Here is an 18,033-nt window from a genome sequence, read left to right as displayed (position 1 = left end):
AACGACTATTAGGCACTATGCTACTACGAGACACCGAGGCCGCCCACAAGTCAATGTGATCCTTGAACGGAATCGAAGTTAGAAAGTGTATGTAGTTCTTAGCTCCATACCAAAGATGTTTCTTATAAGAGCTTGGTTAGAATACTCGGATGATGCACAATCTTTTTGTCTCAAAATACAATTATAAATTTGAGCCTCTCATCTTGAATCAAAGTGTTTTTATAAGTTATTTTACAACAATTTCTATATTATAAACTTGGATCTCGTCTTTTTTTTTTCTTAAGAATTTTTTTGAAAAAATGTTTGGCTTAAATATTCCTTAAAAAGAGAAGAAAAGCCAAAAAAAGACAAGGCCGAACACTATCTAAGACTTCAATAGTCGTAATTTTTGGTTTATTCAAACAATACAATATATGAGGATCTAAAACTTAAATTAAATTAAATTTGAAAGGAATAAAAAATAAAATAAAATGCTAAATATATTGGATTACAATAATAAGAAAGTTAGAATCTAAATTCTAAACCCTTCATAATTGACTAGGTCCGCCCATAATAGATTTTTCAAGGATGGTGATTTAGAACTAAAATAATACAGTAGTAGTAGATGTATTAAGATTTAAAATTTAAATCAAAGTAGATTTAGAGTAATGGTTGACTGGCCTCTTATCTCCTCGACGTGTATATATATATATATATGTAGGAGTTAAGCTACAATACATAATAGTCAAAAGTCAGCTACCCTAAAATGGAGGGAAACAGTGGCAGAGGAGTAAGGGGAACGAAGAAGATCGCAATTCTGCCATGGGAATTGATAATTGAAATCTTGTTGAGGTTGCCGGTGAAATCTCTTGTTCGTTTCAAATGCGTATGCAAGTCATGGCTATGTCTCCTATCTGATCCACACTTTGCAACATCGCATTTTGAACAACCCTCCACACGCACGCACAGACTCATCTTCATCGTAGCACCTTCTTCTCCTCAAATCCGATCCATTGATTTCAACGCATCCCTCTACGATGATTCAGCTTGGGCTGCATTAAACCTCAACTTTCTGCGTCCCAATACGTATCACAATGTTCAGATCTTAGGTTCCTGCAGAGGCTTTCTGCTTCTGAACGGCTGTCAAAGTCTCTGGGCGTGGAATCCATCCACAGGGGTCTACAAAAAACTATCTTCCTCGCCTATTGGGTCCAATTTGATGCGATCCGTGTTTTATACGTTTCTCTATGGTTTTGGATATGACTCTTCAACTGATGATTACTTGGTGGTCAAGGCTTCTTACAGCCCAATCTCGCGTTATAACGCCACCACCCGATTCGAGTTTCTCTCGCTGAGAGCTAATGCGTGGACAGATATTGAGGCTGCCCATTTGTCTTACATGAACTCCTCTCAGGGTATCGGAGCAGGATTGTTTTTGAATGGTGCTATTCATTGGTTAGTTTTTTGTTGTGATGTATCACTCGATGTCGTTGTTGCCTTTGATTTGACTGAAAGGAGTTTCTCGGAAATACCTCTGCCGGTTGATTTTTCGGAGGAGGATGATGACTTTGATTCTTGCGAATTGGGGTTGGGGGTGCTCGGAGAATTGCTTAGTATAAGTGCTGTGGGACGGAACCACTCAGTACAAGTATGGGTAATGAAGGAATACAAAGTGCACTCGTCTTGGACTAAGACTATTGTTGTGTCTTCTGAAAACATTCTTTTGTTTCCCCTATGCTCTACAAAAGGTGGTGATATTGTTGGGACATATGGTGGAACTGGATTGGCAAAATGTAATGACAAGGGACAGGTGCAAGAGCATAGATCCTATTCCAATCATCCATATCCATCCCAAGTGGCTGTGTATATAGAGTCTCTACTTTCACTCCCCATGTGACACCGAGCTAGCTGGAGATGACGACTAACAATAGCAACAAGAACGATTAGGTTGTCAAATATTTTCTGCTACTTTTACTACTGTTTTCTTTATACTCACCTTGTATTGTGATTTATGAATCCCTCTGTAGTGTTTAAAGCATGGAAAGTATTACGTGGAATGATGAAACTGCTATACCATTATGTTCTGTTCTATGTTTATTTCATCATGATGCTATTACTGCGTTGTTATTTGCAATTTTTATCCTTCCACTCTCACTGCGATTTTAGCTTAGCCTTGATAGTGGATTTATTAAATTGCTAGTATGATATGTAGCTTTAAGCTGGAAATATCGTTACTATTAAAGGAAGCTATAAGCTGTTAGCCAAAACAAGTAATGGCGATGATTGATTAATTAGATACTCCATAAAAACTGTTACAAAGTAAATATATGAGTTGATTAACATTTTCCCTTTGTAATTTATTGGGTTTCCTTTTGAGCATGGTCTTTAGCAGACTCTTATTACTGTGATGATCAATTAAAACAGTCTATTATCTGCTTTTCTTGCTTCCAATTTTTGAACTTCAAAGGATTAGCATCCAATGTAGGATTTTGAACTGTTCCACACAGCCGAACAGATTTTCAAATTGGATATATCATTTTGCCACACCAAAATGTAAAACATTGAAGAGCATAAGGAAGAAGAAAGAAAAAAAAAAGTTAGAAAAGGTAAAGAGCTTTTACAGGAGGACTTTACACGGTTAAATGTATTTTGCATCCATCACTTCATAATGTTTAACCCCCACCCAACCTTAACACGATCTAACAAAATGCAACTAAATGTAATCTAAAGCAGTACAATTACCTGAATCTCACTGCCAGAATTTAATTTGTATGAACCCGAAAAAAGTGTTCAGATGCTGAAGACTAAGGTCTAAGGGGGGAAGTGGAAAGGTTCAAAGATTTGTTACTGTAAGGTAAAGCTCGGATAGCAATTAGAAGTTAGAACAATTACAGAATAAAAAGAATGAACTTAAAAGGGCAAATCAGCTGTAAAAACAATCCGCAGACCTAGTTCATGCAACATTAACTTTGATACCAAGAATATTTATGATCTTTGATCATTTGCTAAAACTGCACTCGGTTTTAAATTTGATTTCCATTTGTTAATGAGTAAAGGTATTGAAAATGAGTCAATTGAACAGGGACCCTTTGGTGAAACTTGACTGAACAAGAACAAGTATACTCCTAGATATAAGTTCTCTCAACTTTGTAATTATGAACAGTTATCTTGTTTTTTAAATTTGTAAAATTTCGGAAAGAATATTAGCCATAAATTTTAATATTATCAACAAAATTATTCAAATATTATACACAATTAAAATATCCATAAATAATTCTTAAAAAATATAAATAACAAATTTATTTTGCGAGCTCCAAATATAATCATCTAAAACTTACTCTCTAAAGCATAAACTTAAATAAAGTACACTAAAATATAATTCGAAATCAAATTATATTCCAAAACATAAGTATAAATATATATATATATATATATATATAATATTTAAGTATTTTAATATTATTTTAATATACAGGTTTGCATTCCACTAACAAACAAGTAGTATAAATACATGCAAGAACTTGTTAGATATATTCATTTATTACTCGTTGCATATTTTATATGCAGGTGTGGATTTTTTTTGTCATCCCTAATTACACTAATTCCCTTGATGTTTAGAAACATTACAATAACACATGTTTATATATTACTTAGGCACCTCCTACAAGGGTTGTTGCAACTTGCAACAAGCACTAAATAAGGAGAAATATTAGGGGTGTTCACCACCTTTTGGGTTTGGTGAGGTTTAACTAAACCTATCACCCAACTCGATTAAGAAATTTTGGGTTAGATTTGTGATTTTTTTTTCCACATTCAATCCAACCTAACTTAATCATAAACAGTTAGGTTAATTGAGTCTCAATGTTAAAAAAAATTGTAAAATTTTAATTTTTTTAGAATAATAATTTATTTTTTCCTAAAAATTTGTAAATATATAATGACTAAATGCACTCAAAAGAGACCAAGTTGTATTAATATTTAATTAAAGAATTAATGATTTCAATGCTGATACAGTATTTTTATTCTATATAGAAATAAAGTATTATATTAGTATGAGAAAAAATAAAACAAAATCAAAACAGAGATAAAAATAACAATTTAAAAAAGAAAAATATCATGAGTGGTTTAATTTAATAAACTATATGAACTAAAAATGAATGTGTTTTATAAGATTGAGTCTTAAAGAAATAGAACTACTTATCCCACTTGTATATGATTGGATTTTAATTGGGTTGGATCAGATTCGACCCAAATACTTAGAAATTCAACCCAATATAATTAGGTTAGATTGAATTAGATTGAATTAGGGGTTCATTCGCATGCATGAGCATCCCTAACAAATATTATGTGTAATTTGAAAAATCTTTAGAGGATGTTAATACAATTTTCTCCAAAATAATAGAAGAAGAAGCACCATACTCAATGCTGATTGGGCAGTCTTTTGTTTTTTGGCTCCTTTTTGTTGGTTTTTCTTCTTTGTCTCTTTCTTGGGCATTGCTTTGTGCACATGAGATAATTGCTGGTACACTCAACAAAACAGCAAAATTTCATTTTTATCCTTCCGTAAAACTGATACAGATTGGCAAATTCCATATTGGGTTTATGGATTGGCCAATTCATATGAGGTCCAAATGATTTTTTTTAATTTTTTTTTAAAAATATGTTTTGTGAATTAGGACAAAATGAGAAATTTGTGAAATTTCTAAGTGTACCAGCAATTTCGCTGAATGCGCGTAGCAATGCCCTTAAGGTATTGCGTTGCTGATCCAATAATAGAATGTACTTGCTAGCCCTTTGTATATTGTTAAAGTTATAGATTCATGGAAGGGAGGGATTTGTAGGGTGTAACAATGTACGTTAGTAAAAAAATTAAGAGTGAAGAAAGGTACCTGCAACACGGTCAGAGGAAGAAAAGTGGAAAATGTAATGTGAAAAGGAAATGTAGTGAAACGGGGTTTTATAATAAATTTAATTTCAAAAAAATTATTTTGGAAATTTTTAAAAACTTATCTGAAATTATTTTTTTCTAATTAAAATGGAATTATTAAAATTTTCAAAATATTTTTAGCCTACAAAGCCACTGGTTAGCCCTCTTTAGGCTACAAAGTTTTTTTTTATCGTTTTATATCTACAATAATTAATTCCCAAAAAATTAAAATGATTTTTAATTATTCATAATATACTTCCAACTTAATTTTTAAAATAATTTTGAACACTGCTATCTATTTAGTATTTTACTATTCACTTTTTTTCTAGGGACATAATGGACATTTTATCATTTTTGGGCCTCACCTCAAAATTTGAAAAATCTTTAGAGGATGTTAATACAATTTTCTCCAAAATAATAGAAGAAGAAGCACCATACTCAATGCTGATTGGGCTGTCTTTGTTTTTTTGGCTCCTTTTTGTTGGTTTTTCTTCTTTGTCTCTTCCTTGGGCATTGCTTTGTGCATCTAGGATAATTGCATGTGCACCCAACAAAACAGCAAAATTTTACTTTTACCCTTCTGTAAAATTGATATGGATTAGCGAATTCTATATTGGATTTACGGATTGGTCAATCCGTATGAGGCCCAAATGATTTTTTAGATTTTTTTCAAAAATATGTTTTACGAATTAATTTAAAATTAATGATTCATATAAGAATTGAATCTAAGACTTTTGCGATATTAGCATGACACTCTAACCAACTGAGCTAATAGAAAATTAGGTTATAAAATAATTAATGTCGTTATATATATCAATAAAATTTCTAATGTATATTTAATATACATGTAAATTTAGATAATAAATTTTATAACGATGAATTTTGATTTAATAATTAATTTGTTTACACATATAAATTTTTATAAAACCTATAATTTTTATTTACAATTTATATATGTAAACAAATTAATTATCATATCAAAATTTATTGTCACAAAATTAATTGTTACATATAGTGACGTTAATTATTTTATAACATAATTAATCTATTAATTCAGTTAGTTAGAGTGTCGTGTTAATAACGCAAAAGTCACAAGTTTAATTTTTGCATAGGTTATTAATTTTAAATTAATTTGTAAAATATATTTATAAAAAAGTAATTTTTTTTTATGGATCGACCAATCCATATTAATTTTATAGAAGAATGAAAATGAAATTTTGTTGTTTTATTAGGCGTACCAGCAATTATGACATGTGCATAAAAGAGTGTCCCTCTTTCTTTTGTTTGCCAACCCAAGAACGTAACTTCTGTGTTTGCACTATGCACCCTGGGTGGATCCTAGCGAAGTGGAGAGCAGTTTTCAACACGAAAAATTAATAAAATATGACATATTCCTGGTCCATCGGTGGTGGAAATGGGAATCTCTTTACCACTGAAGAGTATGTCAGATTAACTTCTTTTAGTTTTCTAAAATGATGATATCTATTTAATTAACACTTATAGTATGTTTGGTTTAGAAAGCAACAACATGTTAGTCCTCTTTTTTTTTTTGTATTGATCAGTAATTTTTCCAATAGTAAAGTTAGCATCTTGGACTTCGTTATGGCCATCCACCGAACGGTATCAGGTGCCTTTTTTTTATTTTTTTCTTTTTTTTACAATTAATAATTTTGTAATCAATCATTTGCATCTTCGGTACGTGTAGAATCACGTTTATGCTATAAAAATTGGGTAGCAATTAGCAAAGAAAAATTTAAAAATTAACTGTAATGCAACTATGCAATGCGAGTAAAATTAAATTCAAACTATGTACGCATTTTGTTAACCTTTTTCTTTTTGGGTATTGAATGATGAATTTCTTTTTGTTTTTTTTGGTATTGAGGAGGCCAAAAGATCAAACTGCACAGCAATTCTACGGGTCATTGGCAGACTCCTTACATCTTTCAATAGCAAATTAACACACCCACATGTTAAAACATTAAATAAGATTAGATAGTTATTTTTGTCTCTCAATATGTAATTCATTGATAAATAAGTTTTTGAAAGATAAAAATACAAAATTTAATCTTTAAAAATATAAAAAATCCAACAAATATATTCAGTCGTTAACTCCTGTCCGCTACCATTAATAAAATAGTTTACATGGTACAGAGGGATAAATTTGTCACTGAAATGATTGTCAATATGAATTGTCATCATGGGAGCACATTTGTCATAATATTTTTTTGACTTTACGTCTTTTTACTTCACAAATGCATCCCTGAAAAATAAAAATACAAAATTTAGTCTTTGAAAATATAAAAAATGTGACAAATATATCCAGACATTAATAATAGATTGTAATTAATTATTATTATTATTATATGTTTGTAATTTATTGCTCATATTCGTTTAGTGCTTATGTAATATATATTTTAAATTGTCTTTCATACATACATACATACATACATACATACATACATATATATATATATTATTTTGATTTTCTTGTTAGACCTTAATCTTTGATGTTAAAAATAATTTTATGTTATATCTTATAATTTTATCAAATTTTTTCTAAATTTCTCACTTTTAATCTTTAAAATTATTCTATATTCCAATTCTAACTTAAGTACCCTTATATTTAGATTGAAAATAATATGTCAAGAGTTTTGAGTAAAAAAAATACAATCGGCCGCAAGACCAAATTTATTTATTTTAAAAATACAATTTAATCAACTATTTTTTTTTTAAAAAAAAGTCTCACAAAATTTAAATTAGATAAAGTTAAAGGGAATTACAGGTCTTTTTCCTTAATCAATAAAATGTGTATATATATATACTTCAAATATGAAAAATCCCTTGGATAAATCTTATGTGTTTCCACTCAAGACAACACTTATTATACATAATATGAATGAAATAAAAACAGCTACTAACAAATAAAAAACCCAAATAAATTTAAATAAAAAATACAATAATGCTCAAATTAATACAGATGTTAACTTCAAAATAAAACAAAAAAAAACTAATACAGAGGGTTTTTGCCTTTGGGACGTATAATTTTATCTCTCGTTGATTTAGGGACTACAACGATCTTACATTCCATTTGACATACTGCGACAGAGTACGTAATAAAGGTTAATAATTAATTGAAGAAACAAAAAATTTCAATAAATAAAAAGCTTTCATTTTTTTAAATGGTAACTCAATTTTTTTATATGATAAAGCTAAAGAAATTTATTTTATTTTAAAAAATAAGTAGTTATATTGATTAATTAAAAAACTAATTAACAGTTTGATAGATGGATAAATAGATATAGATAATTTAAGTATAAGAGTTAAAATCTTAAGTTGTATTTTACTATTTTTTTAATCCTTTTTTCACTAACTTATATCATATACAATTCATTATTAACACCCGAGTATATTTGTTGCACTTTTTATATTTTGGAGACTAGATTTTGTATTTTCATCCTTCAGAGACGCATTTATCAACGGAGTAAGACGATAAGTCAAGAAAAATATTATGACAGATATGTCCCTAGCTGGTAATCCACGTTGGCAATCATTTCAGTGACAAATTTATTCTTTTGTGTTACATAAGCTATATTTTATTAATGGTGACGGATGAAAATTAACGACCAAATATATTTATTGTACTTTTTACACTTTCAGAAACTAAATTTTATATTTTTATTTTGTAGAAACTCGGAAAAACAAGAGACTATTTATCCTAAAACAAATGTAAACCTATCTCATAAAAGAGTCATAAAAGCTAGATAATTAATCTGCCACCACATTAGCTTCCCTAAAAGCATGCACCATCATTAACTACTTGCACAACAACTTTAGGATCAGATTCTTTATAATCGTGCTTCAAGCGCCATTAGTTTCTTTTAAAACATTGAGGTTAGGTTAAATTTATTAAAAATAAAAACACTAGCTAGGTCAAGATTAATCAAAATTTAGGATAATAGAGTTACCATCAGTTTTTTTTTTTTTTTGAACGAAGAATTACCATCAGTTTTATTCGGCTCATTTTATTTTTAATTTTAACAATGAGGTGCCTAGGTACATGATAATGCATACCGACACAATTGTGTTAGCTCGTTTGTTTATTTTTGTGTTGGTAAATGAAAATTTTCATTAAAAAGAGGTACCCCTGGTACCAATCCCATATACAAACATAACGTGCGCCAACAAAGAGAACCCCCCGCAAATGGGGTACGTTGAAGGTCAATAAAATGATTAATATTAATAAATAGTCTTAAATACCTCTCTATTTCTTTTTAAGTGTCAGATTTTTTAAATTTATTTTTTCTATTTATATGTTATTTACCATGTTTAAAATTACATTAATTATTTTTTTATCAATTATATCATTGTTTAGTATTTTCTACTAATCTTTAATTATTTTATGTATACATTTATTTAGAATGAAAGGGAAAAACAATAAAAAAGGAAATCTTGTGACTATTTTATTATGATAAAAAATTATTATATTTTTTATTTTTATATAATAACTCTAAAAGATAAATAAAAAGGAAAGGATGGAGTTCTTGGTAACAATCCAATCAGCCATAAAGAAAGTCAATTCCCTCCGCATCACAACCATAAAGATTAACGAATCCCTCGTGCCAATGCAAGTTTATATATAGAATTGGATAGTATTGTGTCCGAATTAATGATATGATAACTAGAATATTAATTGATATTAGGTTCGAGATTAGGATAAATAATTGTGTTAAATATTCGAATGATTAAATTTGTCATTCACAATAATTTATTTTACCAAAATTAGGTCCGGTTAAAGATATATGTGGTATAAAAAAATATATATATAGGGAACATATGTTTTACGGGTAGATTTTTTAATCTCAAGAATATAAGTGAGAAAAATAATTTTGTGTTTGGTATGAAATAATAAATTAATTAATTTTGAGTATATTTTTATTTGGGTAAGTAATAATCTCAATTTTAATCAATATTTAATTTTAGTGGAGGGGTAGAAAATATTTATTCACATGAGATAAAAACTCCTTTTATGAATAAAAATACACATATACATTCTTCTTATCCATTATCACACTTTCCTCTTAATAATCTCTTCATTTATATTTTTTAATTTTTTGTTCATGTGTCAATTTTTATTACCACCAAATTCATAAATTTTACTCATAATAATTTTTTATTTTCCCTTCAATTGTTCTTTGTTCATATTTGATGTGATGCAAATAGATATATCTATATTTTAGACCATACTCTAATACTCTAATGAATAATAAAAGAGTAACCAGAGATTTTATCATGAGAATATAAGAAATATAACATTTCACTACAGTTTCTTTGTCATTTGTTAATCTTATAATAAAGTTATTTGTATTAAGAAAAAAAATATCTTTAACATAATAAAAATATTTTAGTAATCATAATATATATTCTAAGGAAAAAATAATTTAACCAAACATATCTCTTAATTATTTCCATAAATATAAAAAATATTTCCAATTAATTTCATGATTAATCAAACATATTTTTTTATTAAATACTCAATAATAACATTCTGATGTCTTATTCTCAGGAATAATATTTGGGGACTAAAAAAGTTATCAGTAAAATAAAGTCCCATACTAAATTAAAAGTTTAATAAATACGTATTATCAATATAATATTTTCTTTTGGTTTTCTACTGCCAACTAATTAAAAATATTTTTAGTATAATTTTAAGATAGCGATTATAAAAAAAATATAAGATTAATTATGATTAAATAATAGTATAAATATTCTTTATAGTACAGTTTTTCACTTTTTCTCACTAAGTAAAAAAATGTGTTGTGATTTATATTTTTTTGCTCTTTATTTTCTTTGTCTACCAACCATACGTAAAGCTTTATCTAACAACCTCAACCACGTTTTAGTGAAGCTGCTTGCCTACTTGGTACGTTGTTTATGTAGTATCATAAAAAGTTCTCAGTGAGAAACATGATTCCTTTTTATAGATAAAAATGAAACGAAAAAAGAGGATAAATAGGACAATATGTTTTCATCAATATTACACATTGACTTGTAAAATATTCGAGTTCTTTACCGGTTCTGGCATCTGAAGTAGTGCAATAATGGGTGAACACGGGTTCTTTCTTGTAATGAGTTTATAACATTTTTTTTAGAGTTTTTTTTTATAAAAAAAATCAACTGAAAAAGTTTCATATTTTCAACGGAAAAGCTCTAAAAAATTATTCTAACTCTCAAAAGCATGTATATTTTGAAAGTTAGAAGAGACACATGTGGCATTTGAACACATCCAATCTTTCAAGAGACATTAATTAGGTTTAAATTGGTGTGTGGCTTATGGTCCAACAAAAGGTTAAAAGTTAATAGTCATTCATAACAATCATAAGAATCTTAAAAGTGACTAAATAGAAGAATCTATATCTAGGAGTAGGACCAAAACTGGATACTCTCCAATAAATCATAACAAATATACTTAGCAATGCCCAAGTGGAGAAGGATGAAAGTTCAGAGTCAGAGTCACTATCAAGAATATTAATTTTTGTTAAAGGCCCAGATTAATTTGAAGACTCATGTTTTCATTTTTTCAATAAAAAACTTTTGACATTTGATAAAATTTTGTGAGAGTTCTCACTTTGGGTTCTTTGTTGAACTAATTTGAAACTTATCAAGCTAATTCTTGTGGTGTCTCCTCTAACTTATCTTTCCTCATTAGAAGTGACGTTATCCAAAAGGATCACATCAACAACATTGGTTAAAATGTTGTGATTTTTTACTTAAAGTTCATCTCTCTTAGCATTTAACATAATATATTATATTTAAAACTCAAATTGTGAATTATTGATTAAAATGAAATAATTCTACATTTATTGATCCACGTATGTTTAAGAGACTATTTGGTTCAAAGAGAGAAAGAGGGGGAGGTGTTTGTAGCCCACTTTTTTGTTTGGTTTGGGAGGTGTGAGAGATTATTAAATTAATGTATTATGTATTCTTAATTTTAATTCAAAACATAGGGATGTTTTAGTTATTATACTTAAAAAAATTAAATATCTTCCTCTTCAATTCCTGGCATTATTGGAGGGGAATAAAAATGGAATAAAAATAATTTTTGCTTACCTCCATTTTTCTTTCCTTCCTTTTCCTTTTAAAATTTAAAGATTAAATTAAACAAAAAAAGTTTATAAAAAATTCCTCCTTTCTTATCCATTTCATCCAACCAAACACTACATAGTGATATATCATGTATCATTTGATCCAACATTAAAGAATAGATAAATTTGTGTACAATTAATTACCCCTTTACTAGAAGAGAACTTAAGTGGGTATTAAATAAAAGTTTTATTTCTACCAGCAAAAACACATGTGTGACTACACATGTGTCCGTATTGTATTGTGCTATCACATATTTATTGTGCTAAAATTTATATATTAAAATAATATCTCTTATTATATATAAATTGATGTATATATTAATGTTAGTTTAATATGTTTTATAATGCATACATAATTTTACTTATGTCTATTTGTGTTTGTTTGCTATGATAACCTGATATTGATATATTATGTTTGTAAATATATGTCTATCCATACATAATTGATCAAACCATTTGTGGTGCATACTTGGATATCATTTTATTTAATAAGTGTACTTATAAAATTTTAAAATAGTAACATTATTATGTTACTTGTTGAATTTTTTTCTTCTTATTTTTATCTTTAATTATCTTTGTTCTTAGGATATATACACTTTAATTGTAAGGATTTTTTTTATATATTTTAAAGTAAGATATATGGTAAAGAAAAAATAAGAAAAATGGATAAATATACAAAGTAAATATAAAAAAAATGAATAAAAAGTAAAGATTATCCAAACATTTTTTTAATTATAATTATAAAAAAATATTCAAGTCATATTTTTTTTGACAGGATTTTTGGGTTTGTTATATTTTTTAAACATTTATATTCAAAATCAACAAATTATAGAAATATATAATTGATGTAGAGAGTATAATATTTGTGACTGAGGGTCGTTAGACAGAAAAAGTCGAAAACTTCTTTTTGTAGAAAAAAGAAAAAGAGATGCAAACGTGGAAGGCTCGAATCGAAAAGTGCCCTTTCAAAAATGTCCTATAAATAGAGTAAAGAAGCGACTCCATTTTCTTCCATAGCAAGCTCTGAAAAGAAGAGAGAGAGAGAGAGAAGTGCATAGCGTGATAGAGTTTTTTGTTGTCTATACATCTTCCTTCGTTGTTTGGGTTCGTTCGCCTTCACTCTCCGACATTCATATCATTCATCAGGCAAGCAACGCCCCTTCTCTTTCATCCCCATTTCTTCTTCCTTCTACTGTTTCTTTTCTCCACTTTATGTTTTTTTCGCCTTTTATTCTTCTATTCGTTTATTTTCGGAATCTGAACCCTAGCGTTTCTTTCGCGTCGTTTTCTTGTTTTCATAGCTGCACGATAGATAGTGTCATGTCATATTCTTCTTCTTCTTCTTCTTTTGCTCTGCCTAACTTACGTTTAGAACTTTCTTGCGAAACTGCCTATTCTTGGTTGTTATTATTATTATTTGATTTGATTATGTTATCATTTTGATTATTATTTGATTTGGTATTATGGAAAAGAAAACCTGGAAATGGAAGGAAAGACAAATTTACGGATTATGATTTGTTTCTTTATTTAGAGCGCATAATCAGAGGTAGCCAGGCTTAAATACGGAAAGAATAAAATAAATTTGTCAGAGATTTGATTGTCTCTTCTATTTTGTACAGTGATTGTTTGATACTTGTAAATATTATATTTTATTATTGCTTTTTTTTCGAAACTGATATCAAGCTGCAAACTCTTCTTATTGTTGCTCAGAGATAATACATAATTATTTCATGTAATTTATCATCTATCGTCTATATGTTGTGCCCAAAGTGGAATTGTAATATTTTTTTTCCTTTTTTTCGGTGGCTTATTTTATTAATCAATATTTGATTGACGATATGTTCCGTACTTAACTCTGACAGTGAATAACAGACCAAAACCTAATGATAAAATCAAATAAAATTTATGAAAAGACCAAATAAAATAGGAAAGGCAGTCCTTATAAATTGAGATTCTTCTTAATTTGCCATTGTGCTTCCACTTTACTCTGTAAGTGCTGCGATTTTTTTTTTTTTTTAATTTATGAACTTAAAGATGGTGGGATAATTTTCTTTTCGTGACAACTCATGTGCTTATAGTATACAGAGACTGGAGCCTGAGAAGAAAAGGAGAATTTATGGAGGACGGCGCAGGAAGAGGTTTGGAATGCCCGAAGACTATGGATGGGAAGGCGAGTAACGGGAATGGGTTAGAGAAGGAAATTCCTTCTTGTTGTCTGAAGGCTAAGGCTTCAATCCCTGAGTCTGAGGCGAAGTGCCATTCTACTGTTGTTTCTGGGTGGTTCTCAGCTTCTCAAACTTGCTCTGGTCATTATCTGTTATTTGTTTTCTGTATTTTTCCAACTTCCATTCCACTTACAAGAATTAGGCCTGATTGCTTGAGTGAAAGGATCATTGTTGTTTATTACTTCTACTTTTTTCTTTACAGGGAAATCTGGGAAAGCTGTTTATTTCAACAACCCAATGTGGCCAGGTGAGTGTAACTCATACATATAAGTTCTGCACAGTTCATGTACATTTGCTTTATTGCAGGGAGAGTATGATAGTTTGATGCATAGCTCTTTTATGATTATTTGATAGCCTTAATTGCCAATATTGCTTTTAAAAAACAACCATATTTTTCTTTTGGTAGCTTTCACGTTTAGTGTAAATTTTAGATACATTGAATCTTCATATAGAAGGTTGAATGGGGAAAATCATCTTGTTTGACATTGAAAATTACTTTTGGCCAAGGAGACTGACCTAAATGTTTGATGTAACATTTGAACCTGTCTCCCTTCTTTTTTTATACTATAAATCATGATAACCAAAGTCCATATTTTACAGTCATGTATAAAAGCTCTCACTTTGGTTGTTGAGCATCTTATTTGTGTATTGTGTATGAAATGATTGCATCTGATGGCTTTAGTATCTATAATTAGGAGAAGCCCATTCAATCAAAGTAGAAAAGATCTTATACAAGGAAAAGTCGGAGTACCAAGAGGTCTTGGTTTTTGAGGTTTGGTCTCTTCATCTTATGATTTACTATAAATTTTACATGAAAGGGATAAATGCTAATCCTTTTGTTTTGCAGTCATCAATGTATGGGAATGTGCTTGTACTTGATGGAATAGTTCAATTGACTGAGAGGGATGAATGTGCTTACCAGGAGATGATAGCTCATCTTCCCCTCTGTTCAATTCATTCGCCCAAAAATGTAAAGTCATTTGATCCGATGATTTTGCTTCTGAGCTTATGTTATGACTGTCAAATAAAAAATATTAATCGCTTCAGTTTCAATTTAAAAGTATGGTTCCTTATCATCATTAGGAAAATGATATTGCAAAAGCTTTACAGTCTTTACTGCGTACTTTGGTATTCTGTAGTTTAACAGTGCTTCTTTTTGTTCTTTAATATTTCTGTCAATGCTACAACCTTTATAACCTTGCTTTGTTCCTATATTTTATGCTCTTATCTGTATGGACAAAGTGTTTGAGATATATTAAAAATTTAAGTTTGATTGAATTTACTCTACTTTTTAATATTCTGTTTAATGATTTTTTTATGTTCTTCATTCAGGTTTTAGTTGTTGGTGGTGGAGATGGCGGTGTACTAAGGGAAGTAGCCCGCCATAGCTCTGTGGAACATATTGATATTTGTGAGATAGATAAGATGGTTATTGATGTAAGTAAGGCCATATTTCAATCATTAATATAGCTATTTCATTATTCAGAAAAAAATACTGTTATGGTTATTTGTAGGTTTCTAGGAAGTTTTTTCCACAGTTAGCTGTTGGGTTTGAAGATTCTCGAGTGCATCTGCATGTTGGTGATGGTATATATTTATCTGCTGGTCTTGTTTTGAATTTGTATGAGTTGTCTCTTCTGTGGCTTTAGTTTGTTGATTTTTTTTCCACCCATTTTGGCAGCTGTTGATTTTCTTAAATCCGCTCCTGAAGGGAAGTATGATGCCATAATTGTTGATTCCTCAGATCCTGTGGGTATGTCATTTCAATAACTACTCATCTAACATATTTGGTTAGGAGCCATGTACTTTTGGAATTAATACTGAACAGAATATGTTATTAAGGAATAAAAAATAATGTTTTGATGAAGGACTATATTTTTTCTAGAGTTTTGACATTGCTTAACTAGATGAGGTTGACCTGAACACTTGTAACGCCATCTGACACTTGACTAGATACAGGGCTATTCTCTACAACTTTGGAATTTAGCCTTTATTTATGAATTATGATGAAATTTAATTGAAAAGTTTATTTTGTTACATTGACTGGTAACATAATATTGATAAACTATCTGCAACTACCTTTCAACTTTGAATTTTATTGAAAAGTTGCATTTTCTTATGGTTTCTGTGTATTTGTTGCTTAATTAGTTACTTTGAATTATCCATCAACCTATTATTACTTACTACATGCTAATCATACTGAAAGATGTAAAGAGATAAAGATTCCTCAATTTTTGGTCATTATCATTAACTATTACAGGATTACTTTTGTAATTTAGGTCCTGCCCAGGAACTTGTTGAGAAGCCTTTCTTTGATACAATAGCTAGGGCATTAAGGCCCGGTGGAGTTCTTTGTAATATGGCAGAAAGTATGTGGCTTCATACACATCTTATTCAAGATATGATCTCTATTTGTCGAGAAACATTCAAAGGTTCTGTACGTTATGCATGGGCAAGTGTACCAACGTATCCAAGGTAGTTGCACTTTTCAACGTGCTGATAAATTTAATATATTTCTGTTCTACTTTGAAGTTCCTTTGATGTCACTTTCAGAAATTCATTATCTTCTTTCCTCTTCCTTGGCATGCAGTGGCATGATAGGCTTTATTCTCTGTGCAACGGAAGGGCCGCCTGTTGATTTTGTAAACCCTATCAATCCCATTGAAAAGTTGGAAGGTGCTAATGAGCACAAAAGAGAACTTCAATTCTACAATTCAGAGGTAAAATATATGTTCCATATGATGCTTTTGCCTATGTAACTTTTACTGGTATGACTGGTCTATTTATTTTTACCTGGTAAATTGTAGGTAGCAATAGCGTGTGACTTTTGTTTGTGATTTTAAAAGTTTTGCTCTGGTTTGTCAATTGTGTGGACTGGCGTCTGAAAGAGTTCACGTGGAGCTTATTTGAGCTTTTGAATATAGCTTACGACCCTAAAGTTTTTGTTTTTTATTTTAATCTTTATTGCATGCAACTAGTCAAAATAACATTTTTTTTAGCTTTTTCTAACAAATTTCTTGATCGAATTGATATAAACCTTCATGTGACAAGAGCTCATTACTTACTTAAGTTGTTTAATAGAACACACTAAATGCTAGATGCCGACTGTTGATCTATTGGTATGTATGCTTTTGCAGATGCACTCAGCTGCTTTTGCGTTGCCTGCGTTCCTGAAGAGAGAAGTGAGCCTGCTGCGTGATCTCTCCCTTCAGTAGCATAGCAATGCATGATTGCTATTGTAACCTCTAAATAAGCTATATTGACTACATTGTCATTGACAAGTGTGGGAGAAATAGGAATCTTGTGTGATTAATTTTAGGTTTCCCCATTCTGTGTGTGGAGTCTGATTAGCTATGTTAATCTTAGTCGATTTCGGATGGCTTTCTCTTGTAAGACGCGTATTGCCAATTATTAAATAATACATGGAAATAAATTGCGATGCGAAAGTAGGTTTTTAGAAATTTGATTTCATAATGAAACTTGCTGTGTATGTTAATTCTATGAGTTGATCGTAATTAAACCATGGAATTAGTCTTTGATTTTTTGGTATTTGCGATAGGGGCCAACTTGGTCAGTTATATTAAATAATATCATTTAAATTAAAATTAAACTATTAATTATTATGATGAGTATCCTATTATTTTAAGTTCTAACAAATCCTATTTTTATAAATAAAAAATCCTGTTATGTTTAAAACATTATTACTATTATCTTCAAAATTTAAATCAAAGATTATTTTGACTTAATCTATTTACGG

The 18,033-nt window shown here is 29.5% G+C and overlaps 2 protein-coding genes across 5 annotated transcripts; both read left to right on the top strand.

Annotated features, from left to right (window-relative positions):
- Window positions 1-705: 705 nt before the first annotated feature.
- On the top strand, window positions 706-2,076 carry LOC114415531 (F-box/kelch-repeat protein At3g06240-like). The gene has a single exon (XM_028380278.1). The coding sequence runs from the start codon at window positions 746-748 to the stop codon at window positions 1,874-1,876; it is 1,131 nt and encodes a 376-aa protein (XP_028236079.1). The 5' UTR covers window positions 706-745; the 3' UTR covers window positions 1,877-2,076.
- Window positions 2,077-13,045: 10,969 nt separating this feature from the next.
- LOC114415530 (spermine synthase-like) lies at window positions 13,046-17,737 on the top strand. 4 transcript variants are annotated; one of them, XM_028380273.1, is made up of 11 exons: window positions 13,046-13,197; window positions 14,137-14,357; window positions 14,479-14,523; window positions 14,972-15,048; window positions 15,124-15,246; window positions 15,609-15,713; window positions 15,791-15,863; window positions 15,958-16,029; window positions 16,556-16,751; window positions 16,867-16,996; window positions 17,414-17,737. In XM_028380273.1, exons 2-11 carry the CDS (start codon window positions 14,168-14,170, stop codon window positions 17,489-17,491), a joined length of 1,089 nt encoding a protein of 362 aa, XP_028236074.1. In that variant the 5' UTR covers window positions 13,046-13,197; window positions 14,137-14,167; the 3' UTR covers window positions 17,492-17,737. The 4 variants fall into 4 exon arrangements, with proteins under 4 accessions (XP_028236074.1, XP_028236076.1, XP_028236077.1 ...); XM_028380275.1 differs by having other exon boundaries at window positions 14,130-14,357; XM_028380276.1 differs by lacking the exon at window positions 13,046-13,197 and adding an exon at window positions 13,914-14,040 and having other exon boundaries at window positions 14,130-14,357.
- Window positions 17,738-18,033: the final 296 nt, after the last annotated feature.

This window comes from Glycine soja, chromosome 6 (assembly GCF_004193775.1).
Source record: "Glycine soja cultivar W05 chromosome 6, ASM419377v2, whole genome shotgun sequence".
Classification (NCBI taxonomy): Eukaryota; Viridiplantae; Streptophyta; class Magnoliopsida; order Fabales; family Fabaceae; genus Glycine; species Glycine soja.
Note: the sequence above shows the minus strand (reverse complement) of the source record. Positions and strands in the feature narration are given on the sequence as shown.